This window comes from Pteropus vampyrus, unplaced genomic scaffold, assembly GCF_000151845.1.
Source record: "Pteropus vampyrus isolate Shadow unplaced genomic scaffold, Pvam_2.0 Scaffold16, whole genome shotgun sequence".
NCBI classification, from domain to species: domain Eukaryota; kingdom Metazoa; phylum Chordata; class Mammalia; order Chiroptera; family Pteropodidae; genus Pteropus; species Pteropus vampyrus.
In genome coordinates, this window is record NW_011888797.1 from 3,459,760 (window position 1) to 3,482,424 (window position 22,665).

At 37.5% G+C, this 22,665-nt stretch overlaps 1 protein-coding gene across 1 annotated transcript in view; it reads right to left on the reverse strand.

The window, feature by feature from the left end:
• Positions 1-1,000: 1,000 nt before the first annotated feature.
• Positions 1,001-22,665, reverse strand: part of CUNH12orf42 (chromosome unknown C12orf42 homolog) — an 86,688-nt gene continuing 65,023 nt past the window's right edge. The window contains exons 4-5 of the mRNA XM_011354416.1: positions 4,549-4,935; positions 1,001-1,449 (exon numbers count right to left, since the gene is read on the reverse strand). Coding sequence (XP_011352718.1) covers positions 1,001-1,449; positions 4,549-4,935 — 836 coding nt within the window. The remainder of the gene's footprint in view (positions 1,450-4,548; positions 4,936-22,665) is intronic.

Genomic DNA, 22,665 nt, shown 5'->3' on the forward strand with positions numbered 1-22,665 from the left:
GTTAAGTCTTAAATGTAGCCATCATATACATATATATATATATATACAACACACACACACACACACACATATATAAATTTGAACTGAAGGGGGAAAATGCAGTAGATTTACAACTTCTGTGCATCAAACCCTATGAGTCCAACCAAGCCCGTGGGAAAATTTCAAGGAATTTGAGTAAATATGGATGTATTGGTCACATTGATTTGTATTTCTCTCTCAATGTTGAAAAAAATACTACATTAAACAGAATAACAAAAAAAACCCCATAAAATCATTTGATAAAGTCAGTCTCTTCTTGCATCATAGTGAAAAGCTATGTTTAACTTAACCAAAATCAAAATCAATGCCTAAAATGACCCATTTGATAAAATATTCCCTAAGCTGCTCCAGGATTTTTTATTACAAATCAGAACATTCAGTATCTCTTTGGCATTAAAATTAGTTCCAAGTGTTGCAGGGCCTCAAAGGAGGAGCCAGCTTCAGGTTTCTGACACAAAAGCTTTAAATTAGCCTGAAGAATTCTCTTAGGCACATCGGGAGTAATCAAATTTCATGTTAACTATTAAATTACAAACATTCACCTATGTTTTCCAAACCTGTGTTTAGAAATTCAAAAGGCCCTTAGAAAACATCCTTAAACCAAAGCTCAAGTTGGCAAATGAAACCGTTTACCTGGCAGAGCAAAACAAAGAGGGGTCCTCGCAGTGCCTGCAGGCACATTGCTAAGTGGCACGCGATGTACCCCATCCCCATTGTGAGGCACAAATTCTTTGTGACACTGGGAGACACCGCAGAACAAAAATACTATTAGAAATGCTTCAAAAGGAACATTTTTGGCTGCGATAGAGACTTTTGACATTATTTATTAGGTTCAAAACTACTTCACAAAAGCCTAACAATGGTTCTGTGGAAACCAGTACATCTGAGGCCCTTTCTGTTGTTCTGGGCAGGCATTGATTTGAAGATGGGCCGCCCTCACGGAACAATTCCCTCGCAGCGGTCAATATAAGTGAGCATTCACCCTCAGCCTAGGAGGGGCCTGTGAACAAACCGTATGGAAACGCTGCGGTGGACGGGAGGGGGGATAAGAGCAAGTCACGATTAACCTCTTTGTGGGGAGATGGGTGGGAGACCCGGCAAGCTGAAGAAGGGGCGCTCCTGCCAGATTGTCATGGGGGGAGGCGTCTGCCCTGGGCTCCTTTTTCCCCAGGGGATGAAGATGCTTGGGGAGCATCTCCGGTGTCATGGCAACTGCGTCTCTTCCGACTGGATTTCCGGGCACACCCTGGAGCCTGCTTTGGGAATCTGGGTTTGCCAGAGCGTCTGCTGTGGCTGCCATCCTCTCCTCCAGCTTGGTGTCTGAGGCACTCCAGGAGACTCTCGAAGGGGCACACGGGGTCTGGCTTCTCCTGCAGAGACCAATGGCAGTGGAAGGCCTCTCAGTGGTACCTGGAGGGCAAAGAAGGGTAGGAGGAGTGGCCCTGAAGTGTGAAGAATTGACTTGCCCGCTGGGACTTTTTTTTTTTTTTTAAATATCTTCTCATAACTGAATGTTTTAGAAAGCGACATTTGCAATGTAATGTTCTGAGTGGGGGGAAAATCCCTTGACATTATCCTCACGTGCTCCCTTACATTCTTTAAGAGGATAAAATGCTATCTGTTTCTTTCTTATTGTTTGAAAGCACCCCCTCCAATTAATTTTTACAGAATCCTCATATAACTTTCATTTCAAGGAAAACTGTTCAAAACTTTGAAACGCTGGGAACCAGAAGAATTGGTAACTAAATAGGGCTTCATATTCTATCTTTGGGGAAAGTTTGTGAATGGAAAGTTATCAAGTGGAGTTAGATATCATACAAAACAAATGGATCCAAAACAAATGGATACAAATACATATGTATATGCATATATACATATATATTTCACCTGGGTTTTCATATATATACATACATATATAATGTGTGTATGTATATATCATAAATATACTATCTTAAAGTTTTAACCTGAGAAATTCTACCCATTTACTTACACAAATTAAGTCTAATTCTTCAATTGTTAACTAAGATAATTTACATGCTTTAAATCACTTCTTACAAAAGTTTTTAAACGGCTTTGAATAGAATGTAGAGGTCTAGAATATTTGGAACAACCTACTGGATCATTTGCAAATTCAAAAAATATGTAAAAGATTTAGAATGCATATTACCCTCCTAAGAGTGGGTGTCAAATAGCCAGTCTATCTCTAGGTGACTCAGTTTAGTCCACCACACACTGTTCATTCTATGCCTGGTATGTACTGAGCATCTCCCACTCAACATACCCAGTCAAAGAGTGAACATTTTTTAGTAAATCTGATTTCTCCAATGTGAGAATTATTTCCTGGAAATAAAGATGAAATGGCCTTTCAATATCTCCAGGTAAATAAAAGCTTTCAGAGAGCGAACACATTGCCTTTTGAAAACTACATGCTTAATAGCTGTTTGTTGATTTCCAGCCTTGGCAGATGACCCATTCATTGTCATCAATAATCAATGCAAGAAGATTCCACCAAAGAACATGGATGTGGCTCTGGAATTTGGAGCAACAGAATATGACCTAGATAGAATATGCTGTCTTCTGTCTTGAATCGAAAATCAGAATTCCCTCTCTGAATACATTTTGGTAATGATGCATTTTGTAACAAACTGTCTTAGAGGGGTACTGTGGTGGAAGGGAATAAACAAGGTTTGGGGGTCAAACCATCATAGATTTCAAATGCTGACATATGACCTGGCCTAAGCTTCTTTGTCTGTACCTGAAACATGAGGATTGTATTACCTACTGCGCAGGATTGCTAATGGAATTAAGTTTGCTTATTCATTGATTCACTCATTAATATTTGAGTGTCTGTTATGTGCCTGGCAGTATTCTAGACAGAATAGAGTGGGCAATATCCCTGTATTTATAGAGCTTCCATTGTAGTTGTAGGGAGAGGGAATGGGGAAGGAAAATAGACTATTAAATGAACAAATGAAGAACTGCACAAGTGTCAGCTGGTGGTGAATCCTAAAGGGAAAAGTAAATCAGGAAAGGTTAGGAAAGATCCACAAAGGTGATATCTCAGTAAAGACTTGAAGGCAATGAAAAAGGGAACTAGTTAAGTATCTGAAGAGAGAACATGACAAAACGTAAAGCATCTAGGATATAGTAAATGCTCAATACCCAAGAGATGCTATTGTTATACTTAGATTCTTAATGTAGGAATGCTCTGACCTGGAGTCAGATTGGAGGGTTTGAAACCTGGCTCCAGCCCTAAAAGTTACAGAATCTCTACGGGCTTACAATTATGTATTTAAACCACAGGAAAATAAAAATTCTTAGAGAATGGACATATGAATCAAAACTGAAGGTATATGTTCAAATTTTTAGCACATTGCCTTTTATATAATAAGAATAAAAAAATGTTAACCAACCAGCATCCTCAGCATCCCACCCTCAAGCCTAGCTTTCCAGAAATGAAGGAATCTCTGTATCAGCATCTTTAATAGACAATATCTCAGCCGTACTTTAACACTTCCGGCCCACAAGCAGTATACTCTCCTCTAGTTCAAAGAAAGTTCCCCTTTTTATTGAGTCCAACTATGTCTTTTTCTGCTATTGATCAATTCCAACAAACTAGATATATTTGGAGAAAAATCCACCAAAAAATTCTCTAAAAAAAAAAAAGGCCACATAAAGGCAATCTGATCCTATTTAATGCTTTTTATATATGACAGTTCCTAGACTACTTGGAGATAAGCATTGTTTCCTGACATTTTCTCTCCTCCAGTCTGAACATCAGCACCATAAACACCACCACCATCATCACCACTGCCATTCGGTCTCTGCTATATTCAGGGAAACTTATTTATATTAATCCTCTAATTACAATATTTCTCCAAGGCAGAAATTATTGTTTGTTCATAGATGAAAATACTGGGCTCAAAGACCATTTGTGGAACTTGATCATGGCTATAGAAGAAAAAGCAGAGATTTGAGCATGGATCTCCTTGGTTCCAAAGCTCATTCTCTCTGGTCCATCTCCTTACATTTAATCATCCTTCCTATTAGTAATTTTGAGATACTTCATTATCATATACCTTATGTTGTGCCATGAATTCACAGCTTTCTCATCTTGAAAATGGGAATCATCACATTATCTGCCTAAGAATGTTTGTTATATGAGGATTTCATAAAATAATGTGAAATGCTCAGCACAGTGTCTGCCATAGGATGAGAGCCTAATAAATGGGGACTGGAATGATGATGGTAATAATGATTATCAATATCATTATTATCTGGGGCAACACCTGAATCATCAAACTATTTATTATCAACTCACACTTGTTCTGTCCTCCAATACAACACTTAGCAACAAGTAGACTTCCATGAAGGACTGTCTAATATGCTTCTTACAGAATCTTCTAGAATAGAACCTACCATTGAGTCAATAATTTTGCTGATTATACTGATGTGAAAAATAAAATACGGCCAATCGAAAAGAGAAAAAAAAGAATTAGTGAAACTTACCAGGTGGGACAGGATTTATCTTGGAATTTCGAGAGGGCTGGTTCTGAAGTCTCACGTGTCTAATGAGCTGAGTCCCTGCAGCCTCCAGGCGCAAAGGATATGCTGAGTAAGACGGAATAGGCATTTCTGTCATTGGCTTTTCCAAAACTAGACTGCTCCAGGCCTGCTTGGGTGCTTCTCTGTCTCTCTTATTAATTTCTTGTCTAACGGTGAAGATCAGTGGGTTCTCGTACCATTCACTGGATGATGTTGTGTGAGAACTGGCTTCTTCATGGTTTTCTTCTTCGAAAGAAGCTCTACTTACATCAGGAGAGCTGGGGATACTGTACTGGCAAGTATAAAGCAGTTTTTTACATGCCACTGGAGTCTGAATCACTTCTGGAAATACTGTAACAGGTAAATACATCAGTTTGAGAATTTCACTTCAGTATCATCTACTAAATTAGTGACCAAAAGGATGGATTTTTGTTTGGTTCATATTTCTATCTTGAGCAAACAGAAATGACAAACAAGCCAAGGACTAGGGTGACTGAGAGGGAAAAGTAGAGGAGGGAAAAGATGTGGAAAGAGAAGTAAGAGTCTGAGACTGCTTTTGTTGAGTTCAAGCTATGTTGCAGGCTCTGTGTGAGGACCTGGACATATTGGTCATTTAGTCCTCACAAGAACTGTATCTAACAAATACTATTATCTCCGCTTTAAAGGTCAGGAAGCTAATTTGAGGCTTATGGATTGAATTATGTCCCCCAAGAAGACAAGCTGAAGTCCTAACTCCTTGCACCTATAAATGTGATCTTATTTGAAAATAGGGTCTTTGCAGATGCAATTAAGTTTACACAAGGTGATTAAGGTGAGGCCTTAATTCAATACGCTAGTGTCCTTAGAAGAAGTAAAAACAGACACAGGCACAGAGGAAGAATGCCATTTAAAGACAGAGGCAGAGACTGGAGCAATACATCTACAAGCCAAGGGACACTAAGGATTACAGCAACCACCAGAAGCTATGAGAAAGGCATGAAATGGATTCTCCCTCAGAACCTCCAGGAGATGCCAACCTTGCTGACACCTGGCCTCCAGACTGTGAAAAATAATTGAATTTTAAGCCATCTAGTCTGTGGTTCTTTGTTACAGCCCTCCTAGGAAACGAATATACTCATAATAGTTCCAATTAACACATGTTATCCCAGAGTAATTATTAACAGCAGCCCCTTCACTCAAAATGATAAAAAAAAAAAAGTATTCAAACTTGGGGTAAGATAAGAGGAAAAGCCAGGAGGTAGGAAGGTATAAAATAGGAGGAAGAAGGAAGTTGATTTCTTGAGTTCTACTACATGGTAGAATCTGTGCCAGGATGTAACAACTCTTAACGAGACTCTTATTCCCTGTGCTCAAGGTGCAGTCAAGTGACAAAGAAGATGTTGGCCATGTTAGGTTCCAGGACACATTCCTCCTAAACCACTTCTTATCTGCAGGAAGAAGAATCAAAGCAAATGCCCCCAGAGGCATTGATGATAATAAAAATAAGAGGAAGGCCAAGTAGGCCTCATGTAGACAGATTTTCTAGGTTTTCGAGAGAAATAGAAATACTGTGTGTGTGTGTGTGTGTGTGTGTGTGTGTGTGTGTGTGTGTGTGTGTGTGGAGACAGAGAGAGAGTCCTGACTTTTAAATATTAGTAACTCACTCAATTTGTCTATTTTTTTTTTTTAATACAGTGTGGGCTACACAAAACACATCTGCTCTCTGAATTACCACAAGCCCATTTGTAGTTTTGGCTTATAAAATTCATATTATCATTCATCTACTTTCATACCATCTCCATCTCAGAACATGACTTTATAAATATTCATCCTGGACCTGTGGGAATGCATTTGCAAGCTCTGTGCATAAGCAGATTTTAGAGCTCTAGAAGTTTCGTCTACCTCCAAAACCTTAGGAAGACTAAGCTCTTCATTTTAATTTTAAATGGTTGCCCCATTTCGTCATGAAGCCCAAAATTTGAAATGGTAGACAAATTTATCAGGCTTTCTCAAATACAGAGAAACATCTAGAATCTTTCAAAACAGCAGCTATGGGACTTTAGATCTCAAAGGAAAATCTACAACACCAAGACTAATGGCATTTGATTTGCCCTCATTCTATTGTTCAAATATCAAGAATGGGATGCAAGACCTGATGGCACTTTATACACCTTTACATCCTAGAAGTTATGGATTGAAAGAGTCCTTACCACCCTCATCATCCACTTCTTTTTAAATACCCCCAGGGGTCTGAACCTCACTACTTCTGCATCAGAGATTTCACTGTTCATCAGAAGAGCAAATAAATAACTTTATATTTGTAATATACAAGGCATATTTAGATAAGTAGATTTAGATAGATAGATAGATAGATAGATAGATAGATAGATAGATAGATAGATGATAGGTAGATAGATAGATTTATAGATGATAGATTGATTGATAGATGATAGATAGATAGATAGATAGACAGACAGACAGACAGACAGACAGACAGTAGATAGATAGATGATAGATTCGATGATGAGAGAGAATTTAAAAGCCATCTATCTGATATTGAGACAGGTGATGACAATATTTATATATTATTTGACCAATATTTGTTGAGCTTATACCATATACTAGGTACCACTCCAGTGACAAAGTGTTACTTAGGCCAACAGAATCTATCATTTTGAGATTAAATTGACCGGCTGATTGATAGCAAATTGGACTTCAACACAGAAAGCCAGAACTCTCAGTTTCACAGAGCCCTGAATGAATTTCAGGTTTTCTTTGTGATACAACAACCAGGTAGGTTTCTGAACCGAACAGAACCACCGGTTGTTTTGGTGTTAAACAGAGACTGTTGGAAATGGAAGGGCCTTTTGCAATCTCCTATGGCTTCCAGTCTTTTTCTTTTTCAATTTTTCAAATTTATCCACCAAAACAGTGACAGAACTTAAGCCAAAATTCATTGCTCATGATTTGTTAAGTTACATATCTCTTTAAGTCTAATTTGTCATTTCTCAATTCTGCCTACATATTAGCCAATACCTAGCATGCTTTGAAAAATACAGATATGTGGTCCCGGGACTCCAGTAACTGTAGTTTGTAAACCCCTCAGAGATTATAATGTGTCATCTAATTCTCTAATTCAATCATTAGATGACTGTTATAAACTTTATTCAGTCCAAACAATCATCATGAACATGCTAGAGCCGTGAAGTTAGGGATGTCATTCTCAGAGTATTACCACTCTGAGGCCAGCCATCATTTCAGACACCAGCATTATATGGAACCTTACAACTTGTATATTCCTTTACATTGTAACTGCTTTCATACTAGTAACCACACTGGAGCCTGACAAAAATGTTTCAGTTTATTAATTTTACTGAGAAGGAAACTAGGTCTGAGAGTAAGCATCTTGTTCATACCCTTAATCAAGCATCAGAGAAGCTGGGGTTGGGACCCAGTTCTTAGATTTTGAAAGATTTTTGTTTTTCACTACATAATCAATGCCAGTAGTGCCAGAGGAAATATGGCTTCTGAGATCTGGGCTTGATGAAGGGAAGGATGCAAACAATACCTAAAAAATAGTGGGCATTGACCACCGCCCAGGCACTACCCTATTGTACATGACTTAGCCTGTATAAATGCTATCAACAATACTTTTAATGCAGAAGAAAGGGTATCTTAGGCTGAGTATTCTGTCTGTGGCCCAATTACTGAAATTAGCTCCCAAGAAAGCTCACATTCTAACCGCTCCCCAGGCTACCTCTTCACTTTTTCACTCACTGGTGTAACGGCTCAACTTTTCCCAGCTACTGAGGCACTTGTTTTCTGGTGTTTTGTTTGTTAAAAAAAAAAAAAAACACACACACACAAAAACACGCCAATACTCAAGTTTTGCAATTTCTTTTAATGTGTAGGCAACTTTGTCTCTTATTCTGCAGTGCAGGTCTTCCATCTGTTGCTAATTGCATTTGAAATAATATTGTGGCAGACAGGAGATGTCAAGGTACAATAAAATAAATCTTGGAACTAAATGTATTTTATACAAGCAATTTGCCTTTCTCTTGAGCTGCAAAATAGTTCATGATAAATCATGGCAGATGCTGATTTATTCATTTCTATTCATTAGAAAAAGACAAATATGGTAAATCCTGCACACTCGGCCCCGCTGAGATTCCAGGGAGCATGATGCTACACCCTTTCATACATGTGCCTGCCAGCTATCCCTCAATATAGAACCTCTATGTCTTCGTATTCCCACTCCATCCCTTCCACTTTCTTGGGCTTCTAACTTCAGTATGTTCATGTTATAAAAAAGACCAGAGTCAACTGTCCTAGAAGGAGAAATGAAACCCAAAGACAATTAATTCCCCAAAACCCATTTTACCCTTTATTGTAGGCACAAATAGGGGCTAAAACTAATTGATTTCATCTCCTGTATACCTAAAATCAAACATAAACCTTAAACAGGTCTTCAGTGATAGCTAAAAACTCCAATGATACACTTTTTAAAAGAATCCTTAGACCACATAATGGAATTAATGAAGTCAGTCCCCTCACACTCACTATTTCTCCTAGCTGTGGAATGAGAATTATTTTTAAACTAACGGAGTTGAGTCCATGCGAGGAGTCTTGGATGCATCAAACTCAGAGCAGTAATGAGCTTAGAGGCCAAGTGCACAAGCTCTGAGTCCCGACTTCTTGGATTAAATCTGTCTTTTACACCTTCCTGGCACTGTTACTCTACGCCAAGCTACTTAAGTGGTCTCTGCCTCAGTTTCCCCATTCATAAAATGGCAACAATAATAACATCTACCACACTGGGCTGAGATGCAGGTTAAATGAGTTAGTAAACAAGGGCTTAGAGCACTACCTAGCGTATAGGAAGTATTCAGCAAATCTTGGCTGCTGTTGTTGAAAATGTTTTTTCCCCTCTCTTCCCGTAATAGCTCCTGAATGGCCTCTTTCAGTGATAAGGATTCAAGTAGAAAATAATATATTTACCATCTATTCGGTTTGCCACATTTTATTCATTCCTTCATACAAACATGTTTATTGAATGCCTACTGTGCACCTTGCCCTGTATTTGGTCCCAGCAGATACAACAGAATAAGGCAAATGTGGTCCATACCATCATAAAGCTTATAGCCTACTGGGGAATATGACATAATGAAAGGGTTACAAATTATAGAGAGTCATTTCAAGGGAGAAACGAGGGGCTGAGACAGACAAACATGAGTGGAGAACTGTGAAGGTAACATTTAATCTGAGACTGAGCCAAAAGCTGGAAAGGACTTAGTCATGTAGAAATGGGGAGAAGAACATTTTAGCCAGACAAGAACTGAGATGTGTTGCTAAGGTGTTTAGCTTCAGTGGCTGAATAGAAGTGAGCAGGAGGGAAGGGGCAGGCCAGGTCTGGAGATCACACAATGAGCAACGGAAGGCTACTAAAGGTTTCACATAAATCGGCGATGACAGCAACACTTAACTTTGAATAAGCTCTCTATGGTTAGTGGGCAGAAGGGGACAAGGGTGGAAGCCAGTTAGAAGGCAGTTAACAGTCAGCCAAATGTGTGGTGATAGCAACTTGGAAGTACATGGTAGTTTTGTATAGTGCTTAAGAGCTAGACAGCCTGGGTTTGATTCTCTTCATCTGTAAAATGGAGATAATGGTAATAAAGTTGATCGGGGGAAAAATACATGAAATGGACTTCTGGTTTCAGCTCCAACATGAAATCAATTGGTGTGTCAATTTCAGCTTGGAAACTAAGTTCTTTGTTGTTGAGTCCAAGTAAAGTTGTCGATTTTCAGTTTGTTTAGCTCTTTCTTGTTGTAAGGATAGGTCTTGTAAGAATAGGTCTTATCTTACAACAAGAAAGAGTAAAAACAAACTGAAAATCGACAACTTTACTTGGACTCAACAAAGAGCTTAGTTTGCAGGCAAAAGGCCACCCCGAAATCTGGAGAGACAAGTGAATCCAAAGAGTCAAACCAAGATCTGTTTACCTGGAGTAGAAGCCTCTAGAGCCATGTACAAGTAGGAACATTTAAATGGTAATTTTGATGACTGGCTGTAGTCTGGATATAGATGATCTTGAGAGTGAGAAACTCCTGAAGACTCTAGTTTTAGGGAGTCCCTACTCTGCAGTTGGTTTTGCCTAAAAAGAACCCCACCAGTTTCTCAAACTGAGAATCTGAGAAAGATCCCTTAATAGCTCAGATACAGGGAAGAGAAGGATAATCCCTGTAAAATATGCTCAGAGCATTCTCCATCACAAAGGCATATTGAGGCCTTATCCCAGCTGAGAGGGGCAATAATACTGTCAATAATACTGTACTGAACATTGAAAATAAGCTAAGTGTAAATTTCAGGTGCTCTCATCTCTCACACACACACGCACACAAATGGTAACTATATGAGGACATGACATGTTAATTAGTTTGACCACAGTTATCATTTCACTAAGCATATGGGCATCAAATCATCATGCTGAACATGCTAAATATGTGCAATTTTTATTAAATAATAAAATACAATAAAATACAGCAACAACAAAAAAGGCTGCAAATATAAGACACTAACAGAATTGAAGAATGTCTTTGATAGATTGAATACAGCCAAGAAAAGTATCCATGAGTATGAATATAGGTCAATGAGAACTCCTAAATGCAAAGAGAGAAAGGAATAGGGGGGAAAAGAATGGAACATGCAAGAGCTATAAAACAATTTTATAAAGTATAACATACACATCCTAATTGAAATACCAGAGAAGAAAAAGTGAGAGAATGGGGCAGAGAAATATTTGAAGTAACAATGATTGAGAACTTCCCAAACTTAATGACAAACACAAAACCATAGATCCAGGCAGCTCAGAGAACATTAAGCTGGTTAAATGCCCAAAAGAAAAAGCAATTACATGTAGGTGTGTCATATTTAAACTACAGAAAACCTAACACAAACAGAAAATCCTTAAAGAAGCTCAGGGTGGGTAGAGAGAAAAAGATAGGAAACACCTTTTGGAGAAATAAAGATAAGAATTAAAGTGGACTTATTAGAAACCATGAGAGCAAGAAAAGAGTGGAATGAAATATTTACAAAGTGTTGAAAGACAATATCAACCTAGCATTCTACATCCAGAAAAATTATTCTTCAACACTGAAGGAGAAATACTTTCTCATATTAAAAACAAAAAAAAAAAAAGAAAACAAAAAAACAGAGAATTCATTGTTCACAGACTTGTTTTGCAAGAAATGTTAGGAGAAATTCTTCAGGGAGAAGGAAAACAGTACATGTCATAAACTCAGATCTCCATAAAGAAAAGAAGGGCTCTGAGAAAAAATAAATAAAATCTCTTATTGTTCTTTATTTTTAATTGATTTAAAAGATAACTGCTTCTAAAAGACGGTTTACTCCCCCACTTGATTCCCAAATGGTCCCCTCTGCCCTCCATCATGTTTCCTTTCTCTGCTTTATTTTTAGTCAGCATTACATAACGACATATTATACATCTAATTGTTTACAAGTTTAATGTTCATCTCCCTTACTAGAATGTAGCTCCACGAGGGCAAGTATCACCTCTGAATTATTTTTGGTGGCATCCCAAGCACCTGGCAAGGTAGTAGACACTCAGAAAATTATCTCTAAAAGAATAAATAAATGAATGGATTCCTTACCCCTCCAATGGAAGCTCTTCAGTATTATAGCATTACCCTTCTTGATACCTCATCACCTTCCACCCTTCCCTCGACAGACTTTTCAGGGGGAGGGGGACAATCACTTCACCTCTCTCTCCTCAGGAATTGATCCATGTCAATTAGTTCACCACAATCAACCATTCCAGCTCTAGTGCCTTATCTCCTACCAAGGATGACAAACAAGTTTCATCTCGAACACCGGTACCCCAAGTTGGTTGTGGCATCAATTTTTCAAGAGTTCCAGGGCTATGTCTCAGTTCATGGGGAAATTACAGATGTCTACCATGAATATGGGGACTGAAGTGGTCACAGGAGGGGCAGGCACTTGTCATTGTTGAGGGATTCTTTTAAGTATCAGGGTACCTGTCCTTGCCTTCTGGAAGAGGGATGCTCCTCTCAATATCACTTGACCACCTCCCTTCCTCTAGAGTAAGGGGACACATGGAGTCAGCCTCTCACTGTGCAACAGAAGGTAACTAAAGAGCATTCAGAAATACTTTACCCTTCTCTCCTGACACAATCTCTCCCCCAACCCCCCAACACCAACAGCCTTATTCAGTTGCATTTGAATCACAGAAAATATCCAGCCCAGGGACATAGATGTGCGTTGGAATGTTTTGTTTTTAAACTTCTGGGCTAGACTACAAATCATTTCAAACATGACATATAATTTGAGAGCCAGCACATTTAGTTTCTGGTGGATTCAATGAATGAATGTCTCCAGGCCTTGGTATCCTCAGCTACAGAAGAATTAAAATGACCTCTAAATTATTCTCCAGCCTTAATAATCCTGAGTTTTTGAGTTTTAACTGCACGAAACATTTTTTTCTTTAATTACATTATTCATTTTTTGAAACATTTTATTACCACATGAAATTGCTATTTTGTAGGCCAAAAATGGTCAACTGTAGGCAATTTCATATATTACAACTTATCATAATGACAAGACATACATGATATATACACAAGGTTTAAAGAAAACAAATAGCCACAGACCCACCCAATTTCATTATATGAAAATCCACAATGTATTCATCACTTCTCATTATGCTGGGTGCACGAGTGAAATCCAATTTTTTTTTTTATATTATAAATAAGGTTGCTATGAATATTCTTGTAATGTCCTCTGCTGGGTATAGTCTGGTTTCTCTAGGAGTGGAATAGCTAAATCATAGTGTATGCTTATCTTCAACCTTATTGTACTCAGATAATGGGTATAATACTTATTGTTTTCCAGAGTGATTTGACCAATTTATATTCCCACCAGCAGTGTATAAGTTTTGTTGTTCTGCATCTTTGCCAGTACTTGCTATCTCTTGATTTCAATTTTTGCCATTCTGGTGGGTCTAAAACAGTACTGCATTATGGTTTTAATTTGTATTTTCCTGAGAAATAATAAACCTGAACATCTCTTCTCCCATAAAATCTTTAATCTGAATGGTTTACAAACTATATAACTGGGATGAATTGCATCCCCTTTCCTTTCTCCTGCCCTTCGTATTCTAACCAGATGGTGAATAGTGACATAGCCCTAGAGGACACAGTGGGAAGCACTTGGATAATCCACAAAGTCGATAATCTGCCTCTAAATAAATAACCAGGAGTTGACCCTCAGGGATTGTCCTCGTGCAATTCAACTGCCATGACCCAGTGTAATATTTCATGTCTTGCTAAAACTCTGGCCAAACATGTTTTGCATGCAACTAAGTACTTTGACAATTCTTTCATCTGAATGATTAGCTTATTTCAACCACAGCTTGCTTGAGACACAAAAGGCTTGTGCTACCTGCCTGTCATATCACTCCAGATGGCACCTTAGCCTTCTTACATGAAATGGTTTTCATGTTTCTCACCCTTCTTCTCTGAAAATGTGCAGTTTCTCAAAGACCGTTTTTAAATGTGATACTAAGATTGGAAAACATTTTAAACCACATCATTCAATAGTACATATTCAAGAAAGCAACCCTTCATTATATTTATTCTGTAGGGAAAAAGTAAAAGTATTTTCACCTCAAGTTAGAGAACCGAAGAGGAATGGTATCTTTCTTAAATGATTTTGTGAGTAAATGATTCTAGTGAATAAAATTAAGGAGAAGGGTGGAAAAAAAATGTCACACATAGAGTCAGGAACAATTGAAAAAGGAATCCAGGCTACCCCCAACCCCGGTCTTTGTTGAAGGGATCACCAGAGATCTAAGTAGATATTATTTTGAAATTTAGAGCTTCAACTTGTATGAACATGAATGCCCATGCTGAGTTTTTGCGTGCCACTGTGAAACAGCAAAAAGAACCCTACAGACCCTATTCTTGCATTAAAGCAACACACTGTGGAAAGCCTGAAAATAAACCATCTATGCTTGATTAATTAGGTTTGTAAGTATTGTTTCAGAACCAAACAATATTTCTAAAGATTTCAATAGTTCAAAGATTGCCCTATGGCCGTCTGGCCAATACATCTTCTAACACACGCAGTTTACAAGCATTTTTCTTCCCAATATGTTGTCTTTGGTTGGTGCGACATTGTTTGAGTGCAGGGCTATTTGGGTCATAGTGGTTTTCTCCCCTGCACAGCAGTGGTGCTGAGCACAGCACTTTGACCATACATCTTCCATGTCATTTCCATCAAAGGCACATGATACTTCCTGGTGACCAATCAGGAGTGGCCCAGCATCCTAGCAGAGGGCATATTGGCAAACGAAGCTTTCTTAATGACAGCTATTGTTCAAGGCCAACAAAAGGGAGGTCCTGAATATTAACATGTGGCCTTGTGTAAAGGTCACCAGTATGGCACATCCATCATATTTCACAGCCAAGAAAGAGAACTTTATAAGTTCTGTCAGAACCTACTGTTGTCCAAATAAATGCATTGGGCTGACAGCTGACACCGACGAGGCAAATGATCTTGAGTGATGATCCCCTCTTTTAAAAAATATCCTTTCACTTCTTTGAAGCAGCAGCAGACATTACGGTGAAGCATCATGCTTAAGGAATATACCTCAAGGCCACAGGGGGTTAGAATAACCAGGCAACCCAATTAAAATATTAATTTAATAACATGTAATCATTACACCAAATGGCATCTCCTCCTAACAGGCATAACTTTCTACGCTGAAAAGAGAAGTCTCATATTTGAACCTCTGAGTCTTGAATGATCTTCTCAATGGTAAAGGCAAGTCCATGAAAATTCTATCAGTAAGATTTAGACTAATACAATATTACAGAAGGACTCAAAGACCAGGGTTTATTGACAATCCTGCATCTTGGTTAAGAGCTATACGAAGTGACGTGTGGTGGCAGAATTTAATGGAGCTAAATGGTGTCACATGCATTTAATACTAAACCTAAGAGCTTTTTACCTGACAAGCTTGATAGAGCCAGTTCTGTGTTGGAATATTAGAGATATGCATTTCTGTTTATTAAACAGCATATTTTTCAAAAGGTGAAATTTATTTCTATGTAAGAAATCCAAAAATATAAGAAAGAGAAAGATTAATGAATGAGCATGTGTCTCACCTCCCTCATTCTGACCTTACTGTCATAGTCGTGGATGGGGGTGCAGGCGAGATGACAGAGGAAAAGAGAAAGGAGAGTTCTTTTTGGTTCTTTGGATGCATCATACTTTTATAGTCTTTCCTAACATTCAGACCCTTTCTTTTTATCTGGAATGTTTTCCACGGCCTCTGTTCCTCCGACCAACTTCTACTCTTCCTTCCATTCTTTTTTCTACTGCTGAAGGGCTAAGATCCTTCTGCTGTATGTTCTCACGGTTCCTTGAACTTGCTCTATTGTGACACGTGCTTTATCATAACACTCATATCGTAATACTTGAAATCGCTTATCGAATTATCCTGTTTCAAAACTACTCCAAACCCCATGAGAATATATCAATTTCATCACTGTAGGTGTCTCATAAACACTTGTACATAAATAGCAACTTCTAATACTAAAACAGGATCAAAGTCTGGATTCCTCACCTCTTGACTTATAAGTTTCTGTTAAATAAAAGAAATTCTCAAGCACAGGAAGGAAGGGTTCAGCATTGGAGCAATTTGCCTTTATTGTACTGTAGAGAAGACACCAATTAACTACAATACAGCTTCCCCAGTTCATACTGTTATCTCAGAGCAAGGCATAATAAGATAGAAGAAGTCAGCTTTTAAACTATCTATAAAAAGGAGATTGCTAGGCAAAATAATTGTGCACATAATACATCAGGGACAAAGTCACTCAAAATAACGTTTTAAAATACTCAGCCACTTGTCTTGACATTAAGTTCTCTTTTCCACCTCTGTACATTGACTCTACTTAGAATGTCTTCCACTTGGAGTGTTGTCTACCTGCCCACTCCCTATTGGCCTTCAAGGTCTAGGGTAACTAACGCCCCTTTGGTGAAGCCTTCCCCTGCTGCTCATGCTTACAACACCCTCCCTGAATTCTGAATGGTTCTAGTTCTTCCTATAGTCTCACTGAAAACTAATCACATTGTAATTGGAAGTCTTAGGTGAGTACACAATTTTTTTTCCAAAAAAGTTTGTAAAGTATTTGAGGGAAGAATCTGCATATTTATACTTTTCTGAATCCAGGCCAGTGCCTAGAGTGTTACACTCTGTGAATATTCAATAAATATTTTCTCAAAAAATGCATTAACATATAAAAGTAATCATCCTAAGTGTTTAAAAAGATTCCCTAAAACATCTCTGTTGGCAATGCTTTATTAAATTTACATAGTAATTATATCTCATTCTATCTGCTCAGACACACACACATACATGCTTTCTTCAGGCCAATGATCCTATGACTGTAAGTGGTTTAAATGAGAGCTTCCTTATTAGATTCTTCCCCTCTTTAGTTATAATGGGAAAATCATCCAAAATGGTACCCTACTTCCTGTCCAATGTTGATGGGTCCAGGTTTGTGCAATTGACCTAAGCCTGAACAATCACTCTTTCAATGGATTTTTGTTTTTAGGATCCAAGAGACCACATCTAAATTCCTTTCTGGAAGGAGATGCTTTGAAACTTGAGCTGCGAGTTACTGCATGCCATGTTTTCAGTCTTCATTGAAGAAGCTACTCTGAGGAGATAAAGATGACGTGGAGGAAGAATGAGAGATATAAGATGCAGAGTTCTAGGGGTTCTCATATTCCTTGGTTCAGATCTTCCCTGAGGCTCGACTCACCCAAATTCCATTTACTTTAGATGTATAAGACTCCTCTCTTTTTGACCAATGTAATTTAAAAATGATCTCCATGATGCCTACTCAAAATAACTCTAATAAAACTGCACTTTTTACATTAAAACTGGTCTCTCCACCACAAACATCTATTTTCGTAAGAATGCTATTAGGTTCATCTGCTATTTCTCTTAAATAAATGGAGTGCTTATTTACAAAAGATAAGTTGTGAAGACTTTTCTTCCTCGTAAATATGGTAAAATTTATTACCATATCTTAATGAATTAAAAAGGGAAGAATGATAATAATAAGGCCCCAGGTGACAATAACATGTAATTACACATTTTCTACTGGAAATGCTGCAATTGTGCGTTTTAAAATAATAAAATATCACTCAGTTCCACTTTATCGTTTCACTCAACAGATAATGAAGAAACAGGCTTAGACAAGTTAAGAGATTTGTTCAAGGATGCCCAGCTCTTCATGGGTAGAAGCAATCTTCTAGGCTTGACTCAGAGTGCCTAGCACAGTGTCTAGCGCTCCACAGACACACATGGCTGTCAGATCTCTTTCATCTCATTTCCCCCCCAAATTCTTCTCTCTCCTCACCAGATGACTCCTGAGAACTATAGAGATTCCTGAAGCCAAGTTCTATAACCTCCCTTTTTGAGTTAGAGTAGCCACTGATTCTCTCTGCCTTTTTTTCCATCAGAAAAAAAAGACAGAAATAGTTATTATATTCGCCCAACAAAAAGGAAATTAATGGTTGATTAGATGCCTGTTCAACACACTGAGGATGAAAACCAGTCTTCATGGTGAATTATTGAATTAGGAGGCCAACTTACAGTGAGGCTGTGTCTACACAAAGGCAAACATCCAGTCAATTCAGCCAAAAAAAAAAAAATACAGTTTAGCAACAGGAAAAAAGAAATTAGTCGATCAGGATTGTGCAGACAAAATAAAATGTAAACACAAATACAATGCCACAGTAAAATTTCTGGCAGACTTTACAAACTTAAAGGAGAGAGTATATAAGTGTGAAACTTTTTATGCTCACTGTCAGAAAAGTACAAAAAAAGATTCATTAATTTCGTGTGGAGTTATCCTTTCCTCTTTCTCCTCTGTTATTTCTATTTCATTTTAAGAATGCAAATTTAAGATGGCAATCAAGAAAAACTGAAGCCACTATACAAAGATCTGAGTTATGCCCCAGCCTAGGATATTAAAAAGAGGGTCTCTCTTTGCTAAGTCTGGTATATGATCTATTATGATGCTATCATTTGATATGACTTGATTTTATATTTGGTGAATTAAATATCTTCGTTCTCTACAGGGCAGAAAAAAAAAGTATATTGAGATGCATATTATCTATGGAGAATTCTAAATAACAAAATTTATTTCATGTCCACACTAGTTTTCCCAAGTCATTTTTAATACTATGGCAAAAATCAGAAAATCCTCTGTAAACTGTGTTAAGTTTTTTGGTTGACTTTCTAGTTAGCAGTTGTTGACTAGCATTGTGGGTGTGTGTGAATTGTGCTTTTAGGGGATGTCGTTTTAATGTCCTGTATCATTTTTAGACTGATGTGTCAGTTATGAGTACTTCATTACTATGCTGTAATACTCAAAGCCCACATAGTCTAAATAGGCTCTAAAACTCCATTTAATTTTTATAGCTATTGACTCGTAACTATTTCATATCTATTGACTCAAGTAGGGTAGGAGAGATGATGATAACTTACGAGTAATTTATCGCTTAATTAAGAATGAAATACAATTAATTAAAAATGCAGATCTTAATTAATAACATATTAATTGAACTCTCCCCTTAACCCTAAAAGAATTAGCCCTAGGAGTTAGACAAAGGAAGCTTTCTCCAAGACAAATTTGGAAAGTACAGTTTTGTGAACTGAGTCCTGAACCCCAGAAACGAACAGTTGCAGCTGTAACATGGACTGTTTTCTGTTACCTTAAATACTGCTGGGCCATATGGAGCATTTCTGAGGACCTTCTATTTTAAAACGTTCTGTTCGTATTTTATGCTTTTCCATATGTCTCATGCTTACTTCAGAGTTCCTATTCATTTCCATAAAAATAAGAGGAAGTCTTAGGTGAGTACACAATTTTTTTTCCAAAAAAGTTTGTAAAGTATTTGAGGGAAGAATCTGCATATTTATACTTTTCTGAATCCAGGCCAGTGCCTAGAGTGTTACACTCTGTGAGTATTCAATAAATATTTTCTCAAAAAATGCATTAACATATAAAAGTAATCATCCTAAGTGTTTAAAAAGATTCCCTAAAACATCTCTGTTGGCAATGCTTTATTAAATTTACATAGTAATTATATCTCATTCTATCTGCTCAGACACACACACATACATGCTTTCTTCAGGCCAATGATCCTATGACTGTAAGTGGTTTAAATGAGAGCTTCCTTATTAGATTCTTCCCCTCTTTAGTTATAATGGGAAAATCATCCAAAATGGTACCCTACTTCCTGTCCAATGTTGATGGGTCCAGGTTTGTGCAATTGACCTAAGCCTGAACAATCACTCTTTCAATGGATTTTTGTTTTTAGGATCCAAGAGACCACATCTAAATTCCTTTCTGGAAGGAGATGCTTTGAAACTTGAGCTGCGAGTTACTGCATGCCATGTTTTCAGTCTTCATTGAAGAAGCTACTCTGAGGAGATAAAGATGACGTGGAGGAAGAATGAGAGATATAAGATGCAGAGTTCTAGGGGTTCTCATATTCCTTGGTTCAGATCTTCCCTGAGGCTCGACTCACCCAAATTCCATTTACTTTAGATGTATAAGACTCCTCTCTTTTTGACCAATGTAATTTAAAAATGATCTCCATGATGCCTACTCAAAATAACTCTAATAAAACTGCACTTTTTACATTAAAACTGGTCTCTCCACCACAAACATCTATTTTCGTAAGAATGCTATTAGGTTCATCTGCTATTTCTCTTAAATAAATGGAGTGCTTATTTACAAAAGATAAGTTGTGAAGACTTTTCTTCCTCGTAAATATGGTAAAATTTATTACCATATCTTAATGAATTAAAAAGGGAAGAATGATAATAATAAGGCCCCAGGTGACAATAACATGTAATTACACATTTTCTACTGGAAATGCTGCAATTGTGCGTTTTAAAATAATAAAATATCACTCAGTTCCACTTTATCGTTTCACTCAACAGATAATGAAGAAACAGGCTTAGACAAGTTAAGAGATTTGTTCAAGGATGCCCAGCTCTTCATGGGTAGAAGCAATCTTCTAGGCTTGACTCAGAGTGCCTAGCACAGTGTCTAGCGCTCCACAGACACACATGGCTGTCAGATCTCTTTCATCTCATTTCCCCCCCAAATTCTTCTCTCTCCTCACCAGATGACTCCTGAGAACTATAGAGATTCCTGAAGCCAAGTTCTATAACCTCCCTTTTTGAGTTAGAGTAGCCACTGATTCTCTCTGCCTTTTTTTCCATCAGAAAAAAAAGACAGAAATAGTTATTATATTCGCCCAACAAAAAGGAAATTAATGGTTGATTAGATGCCTGTTCAACACACTGAGGATGAAAACCAGTCTTCATGGTGAATTATTGAATTAGGAGGCCAACTTACAGTGAGGCTGTGTCTACACAAAGGCAAACATCCAGTCAATTCAGCCAAAAAAAAAAAAATACAGTTTAGCAACAGGAAAAAAGAAATTAGTCGATCAGGATTGTGCAGACAAAATAAAATGTAAACACAAATACAATGCCACAGTAAAATTTCTGGCAGACTTTACAAACTTAAAGGAGAGAGTATATAAGTGTGAAACTTTTTATGCTCACTGTCAGAAAAGTACAAAAAAAGATTCATTAATTTCGTGTGGAGTTATCCTTTCCTCTTTCTCCTCTGTTATTTCTATTTCATTTTAAGAATGCAAATTTAAGATGGCAATCAAGAAAAACTGAAGCCACTATACAAAGATCTGAGTTATGCCCCAGCCTAGGATATTAAAAAGAGGGTCTCTCTTTGCTAAGTCTGGTATATGATCTATTATGATGCTATCATTTGATATGACTTGATTTTATATTTGGTGAATTAAATATCTTCGTTCTCTACAGGGCAGAAAAAAAAAGTATATTGAGATGCGTATTATCTATGGAGAATTCTAAATAACAAAATTTATTTCATGTCCACACTAGTTTTCCCAAGTCATTTTTAATACTATGGCAAAAATCAGAAAATCCTCTGTAAACTGTGTTAAGTTTTTTGGTTGACTTTCTAGTTAGCAGTTGTTGACTAGCATTGTGGGTGTGTGTGAATTGTGCTTTTAGGGGATGTCGTTTTAATGTTCTGTATCATTTTTAGACTGATGTGTCAGTTATGAGTACTTCATTACTATGCTGTAATACTCAAAGCCCACATAGTCTAAATAGGCTCTAAAACTCCATTTAATTTTTATAGCTATTGACTCGTAACTATTTCATATCTATTGACTCAAGTAGGGTAGGAGAGATGATGATAACTTACGAGTAATTTATCGCTTCATTAAGAATGAAATACAATTAATTAAAAATGCAGATCTTAATTAATAACATATTAATTGAACTCTCCCCTTAACCCTAAAAGAATTAGCCCTAGGAGTTAGACAAAGGAAGCTTTCTCCAAGACAAATTGGAAAGTACAGTTTTGTGAACTGAGTCCTGAACCCCAGAAACGAACAGTTGCAGCTGTAACATGGACTGTTTTCTGTTACCTTAAATACTGCTGGGCCATATGGAGCATTTCTGAGGACCTTCTATTTTAAAACGTTCTGTTCGTATTTTATGCTTTTCCATATGTCTCATGCTTACTTCAGAGTTCCTATTCATTTCCATAAAAATAAGATCTTTGTTTTACGAGAGTTCATTTTGCTCTCTCCCCTCATCTCTATTATGGCCATGAACCTCTACTTGGGATATTACAGCCACTCTAGGACAAGTTGATTGTGGCCAGATGAATAGAGAATTATTTGGAGGAAAAACAGCAGGAGCAGATGATCCATGGGGCTGCAAAGCTCCCATTTTCTTTGCTCATTCCAGCCAACCCAGTGCAGAGGATAATAAACCTGCCATTGGTGTTGAACTACTTCAGAATGAATCAAATGTTTACAGAAATCATCATTGAAACTTTGAAGGAAGTGCTGAAGGAAGATATAATTTGGTTAACCGAAAAAATTAACCAAAATGTGCTTTCTGAGGAAGGCAG